This window comes from Somniosus microcephalus, chromosome 3 (assembly GCF_052327205.1).
Source record: "Somniosus microcephalus isolate GS21.2 chromosome 3, FLI_Smic_1.0, whole genome shotgun sequence".
Taxonomy (NCBI): Eukaryota; Metazoa; Chordata; class Chondrichthyes; order Squaliformes; family Somniosidae; genus Somniosus; species Somniosus microcephalus.
The window spans coordinates 312,666,547-312,683,567 of NC_140989.1; the positions used below are offsets into that span (position 1 = coordinate 312,666,547).

Sequence of the window (17,021 nt, forward strand, 5' to 3'; positions counted from 1 at the left end):
ACTTGGGTCTGGGCTTCTAATGACAAATGAAGAACCCAGTTCTCAACTGATTGCTAAAGTAATTATTTCTTGACAATTGTGGCATGCCAATCAAATTTAGTCTTCTAGAATGCTAACTGGAGAGTTGCTGAATTGAAAGCATTTTTAAATGGAAATGGTTTATGGAAACACAGAATCACATGATTGCTGCCAAGATTAGTTAAATTAGATAATTTTCATATTTTTGTCCTCTAACTTGCAGTTTTCTTTTTGCTCCTATTCCAAACCCCTCATACTACCCCTTATTATACTAATATTGAGAAATTTAAAAACTTTTCATTATTTAGAACTTCAACAGTCAAGAGATTGACCTGATGAGCATTTCTGTGCCGCCAATTTTTACACACTTATTTTATAACCGCTCTCATGAAAACACTTGCAAGTGGAGCAGTTATTTGTTGAAAAAATATTCTTCTTTCCCTCCTTTTCCTTCCTTACCTCCCCAATAAATTTTACATGTTTTATTTTTTGATTTTGGATCCCCCCACTTCCCTATTGCACTGTGTTGGGGGGGGGGGGGATACTATGCATAGTTCCCAGACTACAAGTTGGAGACCACGGGTTATTTTGGAGAATGGTAAAAACGAGCACTAAGTGGGTGCTGTGCTAACAAGTGAAGTTCCTGGTGGAAGAGATCCAGAGGAGGAGGGATGTCCTGTACCTGTTGGGGGTGGGGTGTGGAGAAAGAGCCCACCTCTCCTTCATAACCCTCTCTCCTGCAGCAGCTGGTGCTGCTGTACCTGGCCTCATGTCCTCCTCCAGACCATGAGGGACCCCTAGAAAGATGCCCATGACCAAGCACTCCCTTTCTCCTGGTGACTCCTATTAGGTAGAGTAGCACAGCTGTTTAGGCGAAGTCCTCGGAGAATTTCCAGAATAAATGTTGATAGTGTTGGTGGAGTCTTGACAAAATGTTCCAGAAAGTCTCCTGATGTGTCTCAAAAGATCTCTTCAAACGTCCAGCTGCAAATGAACAGTGAAAATTGAGCGTAGTTTTAAGTAGCGCATGAAATCCTCAGCAACGACTTGTTTACTCATGTTCAGCTGGTCACTGTTGGGAGAGGTCACTGATTGAAGCGTTAGCCACCAAAATGCCAAGCTGCCTCTTTAATGAGTGCTAGCAGGCAATTTAATTGTGAATCGGACCTTTAACAAACCTCCGGGCGGCTGTTCCTAGCGTGTGCTTCAACCCCTTTACCAAGATGGTGTTTTGCAGTAAAGGCGGGCTAAATTTGTGATGCAGCTCGAGGTCCTCTTGGCCACCTCGGAGGCTCTTTAGTGCCTAAAGTATCCAGGGAAAATCGCCCCACAGGCCTCTCCAAGGGAGCTCTTCATCTGATGAGCAAGGAATGAGGAGTCCAATTCTGGCCTCTTAGCCCCTATTTTAATCGCGCCACCAATGGTGGCTGTGCTTTTAGATGTTTAGGCTCTAAACTCTGGAATTTCCCTCCCTAAACCTCTCTAGCTCTCTCTCCTCCTTTTAAGATGCTCCTTAAAACCTACCTCTTTGACCAAGCTTTTGTCATTTGTCGCTCCTAACTACAGGAAACTTTCTGGTATCCGGCATGGATGGGACCGACGTGTTGCCGGTTCATCAACAATTCCGGATAACCAAACGCTATAGTAAAAGATACGGAGCTCAGAGCTCCGTATAAAGCAACAAACCCTGTTGCCAGCTTCAAAACAATCGGCACAAGTTGCAAGCGTCTCTAGCTTAGCAACAGCTTCAGCTACACCCTTGCACAGCAACAAATGGAGTAAAAAAAGTAACTGAAAGTAAAAAAAAGTTACCTGAACCGACTCCTGAATTTTGCTGGTGGATAGAGCGTTCCGGTTATTTAGGGGCCGGTTAATCGAAAGTTTCCTGTAGTAGATGCTGAATTGTGGATGAGAATAGATTAAGTGCCTATTGGTGACCATATTGACATTTTAACCAGCTAAGAATCTGAAAGATCAGGTGGTTACTGCACATTTGCTAGATCTCGTTAATGTTTATAAATGTTACCTTTGAGTGAAATCAACATCATATCAAATATGCAACCTTTTAGATGTGATGCCATATTATTTAAGATATAAACGTTTAACAAAATGTGTTTCCTAGGGATACTGGGAATGTCAATAGTGCTGTTTCAAAATACTGCTGATGCTTGAAATCTGAAATAAAAACAGAAAATGCTGGAAATACTCAGCAGCAACGGTGTAGGGGGGCATCTATTAACTGGTTTCAGGTAATTTACCTGGTCTTGCAGCCTTTGCCTGCACTCTGACCAATTCCAATCTTTTACCTGGTTTACGGTAATTCACCTGGTCAGGCAGCCTGCTGCTACACTGTAAACCAATTTCCAATAAACCAATTTTCAAACAGCGGTTTTGAATCGCTACCCCACCTTCCAGTTCTGACTGAAGGACTTATAATTAATGATATTAAAACGGACATGTGGTTTGGATGATGAGAGAAAAAATCAAGTTTTATTAACTAAATGAACTACAATCAAATTATAAACTATACCACACGAACACAGTAATTACAGTAAAATTGCTTAAATGGGGGAATGCAGACGGTAAAAACGAGGGATTAAATGGCTACAATGTTAATTAAACAATCTTGGCAATATCCCCTTAATTCACCATCACGTAACTCCTTACTAGGTTGCTTTGCTGAGGAGTCAGAAACTCTGCTCACATGGTCCAGCGAAGTAAGTGAGAGAGAGAGAGAGAAGCTCACCTATGGTCCCAGGAAGTAAAAAACAGAACGATAGCTTCTCAGGAGCTATCTTTTATATACCTGGTGAGCCCCCTGCTGTTTGCCTGTCTGGAAAATTTGTGCCCAAAAAGTTCCAATACACAAAAGAAACGCTCATGATTGGTTGATTCAAAGTGGTTGGAATGGGTTAATGTGTCTGCACTGTGGGGCCGAAATGTTCCCGCTCACTTGGGCTAAAACAAAAGGGAATGCAACTGCCCTGTTGCCCAGAATGATGGGTGATTTAAACCCATTCAATGCTTAAACTGTTCCCATTCAAAATCCGTTTCAATGTGCCTCATTGACTGAGAGTGCTTTGAATTGCTGTGTAAACGGAAGCAGTTTCAATCGATTGTCCTGCGGTTGGTCTCAAGTGGGCTGTAATCCCTTATGTCAATAAGCAACTTCAAGTGCTTCTGAAGGGAACCTCCCTTTGATTGGCAGGTCTTTGACTGCCACTGTATCCTCCCACTTTTTCGCAGACAACTCGAGCTGCCTTTTTCAAGCCCCATTCTTCTTGGCCAATGCTTTCTGTGGCCATTTTAAAACCTTTTGTGATTGCCCAAACGCCAGGGAACAATCTTATTAATAAAAGTACTGTCTTAAGGTGTGTGAATATTTTCCACAGAGCTCTTTGACTCCCGTTTTGTCCACGTTCTTTCCATCTCAGCGCAGTCTTTTGCGGTTCTAGGCACATTTTAAAACATTGTAGACAAGTCACATCACCCAATTCTTCGTCCACGATGTAGACCAATATTTTTCAATCTTCAGGGAAAAATAGGGGAAATTTTGCGACCCTTTCAACGGTCCCACTAAGCTGCGCCTGGAGGTCCCGTGCAGGCCGCTCACTGACTTTTCAATGGCAATAACCGCACATACGTAAAAAATTGAATGGCACAGCCAGTTAAAGGGCCTGCCCACCCAAAAAAAAATTATTACAGGGAACATTGCTCAGCAGGTCAGGCAGCATCTGTGGAGAGAGAAACAAAGTTAACATTTCAGGCCTATGACCTTTCATCAGAATTGGAAAAGGTTGGAGATGCTGATCCTAAGTTAGCAATTTATGCTTATTGGCTTAGAACTCAGAGTTGTCACTTGAGACAGAAGCCTGAAGTGCAACGGGGCATGTAGTCCATGCCTTGCTTTTCACATTACAAATATACATTTTAAACAGATTTGAAGAAGTAGAGATCTTGAATGTTGGTGCACCCTTGGCACCAGCAATGCAGAAAGTGAATTATAGGAAACTGTTATCCGGAGGCTAACTGTCCGGAATGCTCGAGCCACCGGCAAAAATCAGGAGCCGTTTTCATTAGTTTTTTTCTTCTTGTTGCTTTTTTCCTCAACAGTCAAGGTCTGCTGAAGCTGTTGCTAAGCTACAGAGATGCTTGGACTGTTTAGAAGCTGTCAACAGGGTTTGTTGACCGATACGGAGCTCAGAAGCTTCCGTATCTTTCAACATTAGCGCTGGAGTGTCCGGCAGTTTTAAGGGAACGGCAACAGGTCGGTCCCGGATAGCACAGTTTTCTGTAATAGGTTCTGAACTTGTGACTGAAGCTCATAAATTTGCCAGCTTCTATTTCAACAGTCCAAAGATGTGCGGATTAGGTTGATTGGCCATGATAAAAATTGGCCCTTAGTGTTAGGGGGGATTAAATACGTGGGGTTACGGGGATAGGGCTTGGGTGGGATGGCTGTCGGTGTAGGGACCGGGTGCTCGGGTTTGGATGATCAGCCATGATCTCGTTGAATGGCGGAGCAGGCTCGAAGGGCCGAATGGCCTACTCCTGCTCCTATCTTCTATGTTTCTAATTGATATATTTAAAACACAACTATTTTCACAAGGTACCTTTCATCTTGTGACAAATTTATGAATTTTTTTTATTGTCTCATGCTTTAAATCATAATAACTACAGATTCTTTGTTTTGACTTTTTTATTTACTTCTTGCAGCTCAAGCCTGGGAGAATATGTATAGTGCCTCGGCTTCAAGCCCAAATCCCAACAATCCTGCTGAGTATTGTTCTACTATTCCACCACTGCAACAAGCTCAGGCCTCTGGGGCACTAAGTTCTCCACCACCCACAGTCATGGTACCTGTGGGAGTTCTGAAACACCCAGGCACAGAAGGTAATGCTAATCTTGTACTTAAATATGTGTTCTGCAAAACATGAGCTTGGAATTGATTTCTGGTTTTTTTTGTAAATGTTCTGATCTTTTAGTGGAGTGTGTTTTCCTATTGGAGGACATGGAGTTCTTGTGCAAATATCAAAAGTGGGGTGTAGAAGGAGAATTTTTAAATGACTTTTTTTAGGAATGCTGCTAGTAAAGTTTTCTGTAATTCTATTTGACCTTCATGGCCATATTCAAATTGCATTTAAGTTTTGAGTAAAATGTCATTATTTAACTGAGTAGTTTCAGCATCTTTAACTTACAAGTTAAAAAAAAATGCTTTTAACACACAGCATGAAAAGGGTAGGTAATAGCTTGTGTAAAATACATTGTATGGAAAATAGTTTATATTAACTTTTAATGCTGATCTATAGTTTTTAATGAGCTGTATGACAAATCCAGATGTTTGCATTATTCCATTGCAACTATGCAGTTTTTTTTTGCAAGGCGCTTTGTACTTTGTGAACACTTGTTAGTGTATTTAGTGAAACCCTCAATGGAGAACTGTGGAATACATACAGGAAACTTTTGTTTAACCAGAGGTTAAATGTCCGGAAAGCTCTATCTACCGGCAAAATTCAGGAGCCGTTTCCTATAAGTTTTTTTTACTTCTCGTTGCTTTTTTTTTTCTAGTCAGGCTCTGCAAGGTCTAGCTGAAGCTGTTGCTTAGCTACAGAGAGACTTTTAAGCTGCGGCCGACTGTTTTGAAGCTGTTGCTAAGCAACAGGGTTTGTTGATTCACACGGAGCTCAAAAGCTCCGTATGTTTTAACATTAGCGCTGGTTTCTACGGCAGTTTTGATGGTACGGCACCAGCTCGGTCCTGTCAGTGCTGGATACCAGAAAGTTTCCTGTATTTTATTGTATGTGATAGATAACTAAGCCCAATTGAGTCACTGAGGTCTTCCTCAAATTGGAATTCTGTATTTTATACTAGGCCAATATAGTATTTGGGTTACCCAGTTTTATTTATAGATTTAAAAGATATTTTTAACTATAGTGAGTATAGTCTGGGTAGCAATTTTGTATATAAAATACATGAAGTGACTTCTTATCAACGTATTAGTAACAGATCTGAGTGAGTTGAGCCCTGTTGATGTAAGTGGTGTATTTTGGTGAGAGAAGCTCCAGTATAGAACTTTTTTAAAATTTTAAGCACCATGCCAGCATAGTGTATACAGCATAACTAAATTTAAAATAAAGTGTCCTTTGCTGCCCTATAATGTGCCTTATCTATAATGCAAGACAGCCTGTGCTGCACTAGTGAATCTGTTCATTTCTGGTGCTAGCCATTCTTGTCACACTTCTGAGTGATATTCTCTGTTTTTTACCAAATTATAGACTGTCTTTTGCCATGGTTCTGTGCCCATTAGGAACTGAGTTTAAGATTTCCCAAACTCATTTTATGCAAGAGCCTTGCAGCAATCAGAACATTTTCAATCTACTGATCTGGGCATGATTCTAAGCCAGGTACCAGAGGTTAAAAGAAGTAAAAGTGCTAATCCACTGCACCACCTAGCTCCTCAAAAATTTCAATCCTGACTTCCAACCTGGCAGTTGTATGAAGGGTGGTTTCACTTTCCTGAATGTATCACTGTTTTATAATGTATTTTATATTTTTTTGTCATGTGAACTGCCTTTCACTGCTTTGCAACCCAAAATACAGTGGACCCCAAAATCTCTACAACCACACTCAGATGTTGAATAGTGAAACATATTGTCTTCTGCACTGGCCAGTTACACCCATGAACCTGTCAGAATTTCTGGGTCAGACAATTAGAATACAGTGGGCATCAGTATCCGTGTAGCTGGGGTGCCTACGAAGTCGGGCAGAAAGAGAGGAAGAAAAAGAAGTTGTGATTTGGCAAGCTGCTGGGCCCTAGTGCGGGCCCGTCCAGACAAACAACCGGCTGCTTTCCTTAGTCTAGAGGTGACTTTGAGGCTGGCTGCCATAAGTTGGTAGGCCCCACATCCACCACCTGGCAGTAGTTTACACTGCAGTTTTGAGCTCCACACTATGGGAAGGATGTTGAGGCAACAGAGCGCAATGCAGATTCACCAAGGTGCTGCCTGGTATAAGTAAATACAAATACAAGAGGATTTTTAAAAATTGGAGCTGTTTTTGTTAGAACAGAGGAGATTAAGAGGTGGTTTGATGGAGGTGTTTTAAATTCTGAAAGGATGGGAGAGAGCTGATAGAAACCGATTGTTTCCAGTGATTTGAGGGGTCTAGAACAAGGAGACATGAATACAAGATTAAGTTTGAGATTTGGTACAGAGCAAGGGAACTTTATTTCTTAACATAAAGGGTTGTGAGGTTATGAAATGCATTACTGGGGTTGGTGATTGAAGCAGGGAGGGGGGGGGGGCATTTTAACCCTACTTGCTCAGCAGAAACCTGGCAGGTGGGCAATTAAAATCACGCTGGCTCTTGCATGTCCAAAAGCCTCCATGATTGCAACATCTGCAATTTTAACCTGCTCTCCTGAGCAGGCAGCAAGGACACGCCTGGAGCCAACATGGGCCTCCTGTACATATGCATGTTGTGGCCCGATGACATCATTGAGACCCTACTGTAACTTTATCTCGGGCCTGACTGGGGAATCCACCTGGAGTTAAATTCAGGGTCCTTATAACCATTTAAGAATAGGTGAGCTAGGTGGTTGAACAAAAGCGGAATAAAGAGATATGGGAACAAAACAGGTACATGGAATTAGGACTACTGTTCTTGTGGAGACTAAACACCAACGACATGGACTGGTTGCTCCGAATGGCCAATTTCCGTGCTGTAATTATGTCTTCCAAAACTCCCCACAGCACTCTAACTGTGGTGTTACTAGCATTTTATATAGATTCACAATTACATTGACTCTTCTATGCTACATTATTTTTTTTATTCGTTTATGGAATGTGGGCGTCGCTGGCAAGGCCAGCATTTATTGCACATCCCTAGTTGCCCTTGTGAAGGTGGTGGTGAGCCGCCGCCTTGAACCGCTGCAGTCGCGTGGTGAAGGTACTCCCACAGTGCTGTTAGGGAGGGAGTTCCAGGATTTTGACCCAGCGACGATGAAGGATCGGCGATATACTTCCAAGTCAGGATGGTGTGTGACTTGGAGGGAAACTTGGAGGTGGTGGTGTTCCCATGCGCTTGCTGCCCTTGTCCTTCTAGGTGGTAGAGGTTGTGGTTTAGGAGGTGCTGCCAAAGAAGCCTTGGCGAGTTGCTGCAGTGCATCTTGTAGATGGTACACACTGTAGCCACAGTGTGTCGGTGGTGGAGGGAGTGAATGTTTATGGTGGTGGATGGGGTGCCAATCAAGCGGGCTGCTTTGTCCTGGATGGTGTCGAGCTTCTTGAGTGTTGTTGGAGCTGCACTCATCCAGGCAAGTGGAGAGCATTCCATCACACACCTTACTTGTGCCTTGTAGATGGTGGAAAGGCTTTGGGGAGTCAGGAGGTGAGACACTTGCTGCAGAATACCTAGCCTTTGAGCTGCTCTTGTTGCCACAGTATTTATGTGGCTGGTCCAGTTAAGTTCCTGGTCTATGGTGACCCCCAGGATGTTGATGGTGGGGGATTCGGCGATGGTAATACCATTGACTGTCAAGGTGGCTAGACTCTCGCTTGTTGGAGATAGTCATTGCCTGGCACTTGTTACCTGACACTTATCAGCCCAAGCCTGAATGTCATCCAGGTCTTGCTGCATGTGGGCATGGACTGCTTCATTATCTGAGGAGTTGTGAATCACTGTGCAATCATCAGCGAACATCCCCATTATTGACCTTATGTTGGCGGGAAGGTCATTGATGAAGCAGCTGAAGATGGTTGGGCCTAGGACACTGCCCTGAGGAACTCCTGCAGCAATGTCCTGGAGCTGAGATGATTGACCTTCAACCACCACAACCATCTTCCTTTGTGCTAGGTATGACTCCAGCCAGTGGAGCGTTTACTCCCTGATTCCCATTGACTACCGTTTTACTAGGGCTCCTTGATGCCACACTTGGTCAAATGCTGCCTTGATGTCCAGGGCAGTTACTCGCGCTTCCCCTTATTTCTTGCCATAAAACCCAGTATTCCAATAGCTTTTTTTAAGGCCTGGTCAACTTGAGGTGTTGCTTTTGATGTCTTGAAATTTAAACCCTCAAACCCCTCTGCTCTTCTACAACTTGTAGTTTTCCCCCTATTCAAAGTATAATTATTACATTTATTTATTTTTATCAAAATGTGCCATCTCACATTGAATTCCATCTATCATTTGTTTGCCCATTCCACCATCATCACATCATACCCTTGCAACATGCAGTGGGTTGAGGTGGTACTGGAGGAAATTCTATCCGATTGCATCATTCTGCCACTCGCACCTTCAGTGATGTCAAGTGCAAAGAATGTGGCTGCCTGCCCTTTCAAGCTTCTCCATCTTCCTTCCTCTCAAACCAGAAAACACTGGTACAGGCCCAATGGGATGTTATTTTGTATGGTTGATGTAGATGTAGAGCAACAACTATAATCATTTAGTTGGTTAAACCAGATAATTGCGTCAGGAGTAGCGGAATGTATCACTGTGTTGCCTCCTTTGTATTTGTGAATCGGGCATTGAATTGCAATATGTTCCATGGTCTGAGTGACCACAGTCACACTGGAAAAATTTTTAATTTGTGCATCAAGTATCCGCATCTGCCATGGTTTGTGTGGATGCGGTTTAGGGTTGTCCATAAGCTTCATGGAAGATCTTCTGCGTCAGGTCTTTCATGAGGTGTTATTTGTGACTTCTTCATCAGGGTTGAAGTTGCATTGTCGAAGGTTAAGTGCGTGGGTCCAAAAGGGCTTGTGCAACTTCAAGCAGTGGTGAGAGATGTTGTTGAGGTCCTAGTGAATGGGGAGACGTTCATTTTCCATGATCCTCTGGACTTCCTGGAGGGTTGCAGCATCTCTGGGAGCGATGTGCAACACCACGGGTAGACAGGGTGTTTGGGTTGACTTGAGGGTTCCAGTAATGCACAGCATTGCACTGTTCAGTTGGACATCAAGTCGAGTGTGGCCTTTTCTGGTTCATACCGATGCACGGGTATGATGCCCATAATGCTGATGCTCCCCAGTTTGTGCTTGCCAGGTTGACCCTTGTCTTCGCCTTGGCAACTACCTTCAGGTGGCCGTGGAAGGTTAGTGGCGGTCCAACGTCACTGAGATATGTCGGAGTGAGATCATGTCAGTGTTGCCGCAGAAGGTCACTTTCAGGGTGCACTTAGCGTCCCTGTTATTAAGATGGAATGCAGTGACTTGTTTTGTGGGGATTTGGCGTGAGCCTCCATTTCAGAAAACATGGTGTTTAGGTCCCTGTTCAAGGTGGATTCGATGTCGTTGAAAGTGGCTGCTGTAAGTGGATCTTATCCTTTTGTTCAACCCCGGTTAGCCCCTGTCCAACCTGAAAACCCTCCCACTGCAGTTTAAAGACTAAGGGAGTTCAGAGCCAATGTGTTGCACCACTGTGTCATTGAGGTCGGATTGACTTTATCGCAAAAAGCATTCTCTTTGTATAAAGTAGAGCTTATACATATTTTCGAACTTCAGATTGAATTTTGGCTTGAGCTGACTCCCCTCGGGTGGGGGAGCAGAGTAAATGTCTTATTTGGAGCAGTACCGTGCCATTTGCCTTCAGGAGAGACTTGGGAAGTGTGAGCACAGCTGTGTCATTCAAATATCTGACTGTTTATTCTGGGCTTAGTAGATTTATTCAATGGTAGTTTTTTTTTTGAGGCCCATAGAAATTACATATCGCACATTTATCACCAGAAATGGCTCATAAGTTGTAGTACATCAGTATTTTCAGTAGGAGAAATTGAATTTTTGTCTTTAAATGCTCCATGCAATTAATATTTGGAGTTCTGGAGGTGCATATGGTCCATGCAGGAAATAAGTTGCACATCTTGGGGTCCAATTAGTTTTAATTCAGGTGTCAGTATTTTAATTTCCAATTTTAAATGTTAGATCTACTATGGAAATCAGTAAGAACTCTGTACCATCTGATATATCTTCACTTCAAGAACCTATCTGAAAGTATTTGTAGAATGTCCTCAGCCCAACAATTGTTTGATCGAACAGACAAAGCTAATAGATCGGCAAAGATCACCATACAAACATAAACCAAATGCTTTTTCGTGATTGCTTTTGTAAGTTCATACTGCTCTGTCAAGATCTGCTTATTTTGTCCTGTTGAAGCTGATTTACTTTTTTGACTGAGGTGTTACTGTTAAGAATTAGATTTTGGTAATTTATGTGCTATGTGATTGGGACTTGAGTGTATTTGTTTCCCACTCATTAAGTAATTTACCTTCTACTGTCCAGTCATTTCCTGTTAACTACAGTTGCTACATCTTTAGTTGAAGGTAGGCCTGAGAAAGCAAAAATATTGAATGTGAGAAAACTAACATTCTTCTTGCATATGCTTTTCTGTCTTTTTGCTGCCCATGTATATTTTGGCTTGTACTGAACAATATTAATTTAATTGGCCTTGATTTTGACCACTGCGTTTGTTTAGTGACTCAGCCAAAGGAGCAACGGCGTGTCTGGTTTGCTGATGGAATCTTACCTAATGGCGAAGTTGCAGATGCAGCAAAACTGTCAGCAAGTGGACCATCCCCGACAGGACCTTTGGCAGTATCGCATGATCCTGGCAAAGAAGTTGCAACCAAAACTACAGCCTCTGAGGTAAGAGTCTTATTAAAGGATACCAGTTTGGAAATAGTGCCATATTAACATCTCTGTTTATTCTGTTGTATGCAGAAAAAATAATTTGGAGGTGATTTTGTTCTTCAAGGAAGTACATTTATTAAGTGTAATCCTTAAATGTCTTGGCCTGCATGCTTATTGGGAGTTGGCCATTTGGTACCATGTTGAGCTGCTGGTTGGGTTTAATCTGGAAATGGAAATTTTATGTAGCGCTCCCCCGATTTGATTAAGTTTTAATCGAGCCATGGTGGCGAGCAGTGGGTTATGGTAGTGCTCTGTATTCACTATCACTACAACAGAGCTGTGTTATGCCACACTGGGGTTGAAGAAACTATTTTGAGGCAAGGCTGCATTTAATTAGCCCTTCTGAAGCATAAAAATAGTTAGCAAGGCATGATAATACTGGTAAGCATGCAGAACTTCATTTATAATAATTATAAATTAATGGGACAGTTCAGTAGGGCATGCATTTCTCTTGGGTTGTGAGCTGCCTTGATCACTGGTGGAGTGTCTTGTGATGTAGCACTCGCCATCGGTTATGAATTTGGGTCTGCCGTAGATATCTTCTCTGGTTCAGTGGCGCCAGTTGCTCCCATAAACAATCTAAGCATCTTAATTTTATGGGCGTAGGCTTGCACTGCCCTATATCTACTTGTACAATAGCGTTACCCAGGGGTGTATCAATGGAACCCTCTTGTGACCAGGATCAGATATATCTCTCTTGCATGTGTATTTCTTCAAAGGTGGAATGAGTTGACATGAGCTGAGGGGAGGCTTGATTCGAATTGTCAAGATCCTTTATTCCACAGTAAGGTGAACAGACAGAGCAATAGTTATGATCAAATTCACTTGGTTTAATTGATAAAATCTATCTCTGCATAATATAAAAATCATGTACATGCTACGTTACCCCTCACCCCCTTTCAGTAGGTCATTTGATTGATTTAAACAGACTTAACTCCTCTGCATACTGACCTATTGAGTTTGCTTTTTCTGGGGCCTTTGTATCTCTGTATCTACTATTGAAAAGACTGGGTTGCTTTTTAGGTGTCTGACACTACTTTACTTTATTTCCAACTGTTCAGAACCAGAAAGGGATCAAAAACCTTCCAACACAATGGGTATGATGTGTTTTATCAATTATGGAGACAAGCTACCAAATTATTTAGTATTTACAGTCTGAAGAAAAAACATCAGAACTAGCATCTTGACTCCTACCATCTCAGATCTCTTAATTTGGAGGAATACAGTGTGCTTTTAAAAACACATTTTAAAAAACCTTTAAAATTCTTTCAATGAGAAAATGGTCAAATGATCCTGAACTCTGACGCCCTCTATCGATGCATGTTATATTAAAAATCTTAGATCAGTGTGTATTTCCTGTCAACTTTTACCATTATAAATTCCAGTATCCACATTTATGATGGAAGCTGCCTATATAACCTTGTCACGCTGTAATTACACTTCCCACTACTGGTGGTGCAGAAGGGTGGCAGGTTTACATAGGTGGTTTACATAAGCACTTTCCATCATAAATGTGGATATAGGAATTTATAATAGAAAAATTGACAGGAAGTGTTAGCAGAAGCAAGATTTTTAATTTATAGATTAAAAACATACAAAATTCTTACAGGGCTTGACAGGGTAGATGCAGGGAGGATGTTTCCCCTGGCTGGGGAGTCTAGAACCCGGGGTCACAGACTCCGAATAAGGGGTCGGCCATTTAGGACTGATGAGAAATTTCTTCACTTGAAAGGTGGTGAATCTTTGGAATTCTCTACCCCAGATGGCTGTGGAGGCTCAGTCGTTGAGTATATTCAAGACAGCGATTGATAGATTTTTGAATATTAAGGGAATCGAGGGATGTGGGGATAGTGCAGGAAAGTGGAGATGAGGTAGAAGATCAGCCATGATCTTAATTGAATGGCGGAGCAGGCTCGAAGTGCCAAATGGCCTACTCCTGCTCCTATTTCTTATGTTCTTATATCAAATTAGATTTTTTTTAAAAGACCGAAGATATGACTTTTAAAATGTGAATTGAACTATGTCTGCATGTCCTGGTCCAATTATCAACTGCCTTTTACCAACTCTTCACCTGAAGACTGCATTTGGTCTTGACTTTCTGTCTGTAATGGCAGGGGAGATAAAGTAGTCTTTTATTAAACAAATATGAAGACATTTTTAATAACATCTACGTAAAATGCTTGAGTTAGGTGATCATATGACATACGAGTGTTTTAACCTAATCAAATCTCTGACTCATGACCAGCATTACTGAGAACATCAAGTTACAGACACAAATACCAGATTACAGAGAAGTTTCTAGTTCAATTAATTTTTCAGTTACCATTTTTTCTCAGAACTGGATGAAAGAATAGAAGCAAATGATTACTGTAGATTAAACATAATTGTTAGTATGATCCAATAAACACAATTAATTATTGCACTGATCCAAAGTTCAGTTATGTGAATATTGGAAACAGACCCCACGTAACTTGCTCAATGCTCAGATTGTGTTACAGTAAACAGTCTTTGCATTTTTGTGTACTTTTGGAAAATGGATCTGCACCTAATGCCACTCATTTAGAAATGTTTTGGGACTGCTTGTGTACAATAAAGTTTAAATAGTGACATTTAAAAACCCACGACCTCTTCCACCTACAAGGACAAGGGCAGCAGGCACATGGGAACACCACCACCTCCAAGTTCCCGTCCAACTCGCACACCATCCTTACTTAGAAGTATATCGCCGATCCTTCGTCGTTCGGTCAAAATCCTGGAACTCCCTCCCTAACAGCACTGTGGGAGTACCTTCACCACGGACTGCAGCGGTTCAAGAAGGCGGCTCACCACTACGTTCTCGAGGGCAATTAGGGATGGGTAATAAATGCTGCGCCCAGATATCATAAGCAAATTTTTAAAAATGTAGTACACCCTTGGATGAAACCTTTGTGCGTATACATGCAAAAGGAAAACTCTTGTTCATAGCAATGCAAATATAATTGTATTAAGAACATAAGAAATAGGAGCAGGAGTAGGCCATCCAGCCCTTCGAGCCTGCTCTGCCTTTCAATAAGATCATGGCTGATCTATCTCAACTCCACTTTCCTGCACTATCCCTGTATCGCTTGATTCCCTTAGTATTCAAACATTTATCGATCTCTGCCTTTTAATATACTCAATGACTGAGCATCTACAGCTCTCTAGGGTAGAGAATTCCAAAGATTCACAACCCTTTGAGTTAAGAATTTTTTCCTCATCTCAGTCCTAAATGGCTGATCCCTTATTCTGAGACTGACCCCTAGTTCTAGACTTCCCCAGCCAGGGGAAACATCCTCCCAGCATCTACCCTATTGAGCCCTTTAAGAATTTTATGTTTCAATGAGATCACCTCTCATTCTTCTAAACTCTGGAGAATAAAGGCCCAGTCTACTCAATCTCTCCTCATAGGACAATTCCCTCATCCCAGGAATCAGTCTAGTGAATCTTCATTGCACTCCCTCTAAGGCAAGTATATCCTTCCTTTGGTAAGGAGACCAAAACTGTTTACAATATTAAGTAACTTTTTTGCACAATAAACTTAAGTAATTTGTTAAGTGCCTACAGAACAGTGTCGTCCAATAGAAATTGCTGACTAGCCACAGGCATGGCTATGGAGACACTGTTTTAGCCACATACACTAGTTTTAGTAGAAAATGCCATATACACAAAATGGATCAATGTATTTCACGTGAATATTTACTTAACAAACTTCTACCTCCATTCAGTGAAATCTTTCTCTTTGACCAAAGTTTGAAGTTCTGGCATGAATTTATCAGAGGCAGCATATCTTAGTGCAGCTTTTACGTTCTTATCCAGCAATTGCGAGCGATACTTCGATTTTGTCAAGAGTGATTGCTGCGAATATTGATTTGCACAATGAAATGCGCCAGACCTGCTCTGCTCTCCATATAGAATGCGTTTGGATGCTGCTTGTTCTTTGCCATGACTTGTCCTATTAGGGCTACTTCTTGTTGGCTGAGTTTCCTTTCTTCTGACCTGAAGTGGTTATTCCGATTGATCGAGCCGACTGTGATCAGAGCTCCCCTCTCCATACAATGTTGCTGGTGTTTCCATGGTGCTGAGTTCCACCGTTTTCACTCCTGTTGCACAACATTTTAGCAGATAACCAATAAGCAGTAACCAAGGAAGTGAAGTACACACAATGATCAAAAAATGTTTGCACAGTCTGCTTTTCATCATACCATTTTACAACAAACACATAAAAAGCTTAAGTACATGTGTAAACGCCATGCGAATGAGTATTGATATCACTTGCCCAACTACCTAATACTCATTTTTTAGTTACTAATCAAAAATACAATTAGCCACTTCTGGATTCCCAATTAACCACATGTGGCTAACACTGCTGTAATAATACATTAAATAGCACAACCTGTATAAAATTTGTTTCCCCAGGAAAATTTGCGGCATTTATACATTCCCCAAGGTTTGCGTTAATCATGATCTTCAGGTTATCGCCAGTCCGTCTAGTGGTCGGTTCTGATGGGTTAGCTTTAGTTGTAGATGATTGTCGATATTTACATGGATACAGTATGGATGGTTATATTACCAGAATTGTTTTTTTGACACTATACATTTTACTCGTTTATTTTAAAGTTACTGTATAATTGTTTATCTTGGATTGGTTATTTGAAGCAGTTTGTGAAATATACAAATAGGAGGCAAGAAGACTAAAATTTGTTCAGTTCATCTAACACCGGCATAGACTGGTTGGGCCGAATGGCCTGTTTTTGTGCTGTATATCCTATGTATGTAACTTGTCCTGTCAATTGTAATTCTCAAGATCACTGTAAACAGCTTTCATCTGTGTCCTGCACTTTACTAAACCTGTTTGAATTGGTTTGAGTATTCCTACATTGTATTTTTATGTCTGTCAAAGTAATTATCACTGTCTTGTCTCTCCTGTAAATATTGTCCATTTTTGCAGCCGTATTTCAGTGTTGTCTTGTGTCTGGGTGGCTCCCTATGCTGTTTTGAAAATCTAGCATGTTCAGGTGCAAACTGCATATAGTTGGAAACACACTCTAGCTTATGCAGATGTGAAAATGGTCTAAGATTTTTTTAAAAGATATTATTTTGGTATAAAATTCCTTGATCTTTATTGGACTCTAGAATGTGTCTAGTTGATGTGCAGTACTGTGCAAACTGAACATCCCTTTTTATAAATGTTAAAACATACCCTCTGGTGCATGTGTACCTTTATTGCTTGGTGTTATCGGTATGATTTTGAGCAGCACAAGCTGCATGTATATTAGGTTTGTGGAAAATGTAAATTGCAAACAG

The 17,021-nt window shown here is 41.5% G+C and overlaps 1 protein-coding gene across 4 annotated transcripts in view; it reads left to right on the top strand.

Moving 5' to 3' along the window:
* The window catches only part of zfyve9a (zinc finger, FYVE domain containing 9a), a 150,163-nt gene that overhangs the window by 93,604 nt on the left and 39,538 nt on the right, over positions 1 to 17,021 (top strand). For all 4 annotated transcript variants that reach the window (XM_085982953.1, XM_085982951.1, XM_085982954.1 and 1 more), the window contains 2 exons: positions 4,735 to 4,911; positions 11,485 to 11,654. In XM_085982953.1, the coding sequence (XP_085839079.1) occupies positions 4,735 to 4,911; positions 11,485 to 11,654 (347 nt within the window). The remainder of the gene's footprint in view (positions 1 to 4,734; positions 4,912 to 11,484; positions 11,655 to 17,021) is intronic.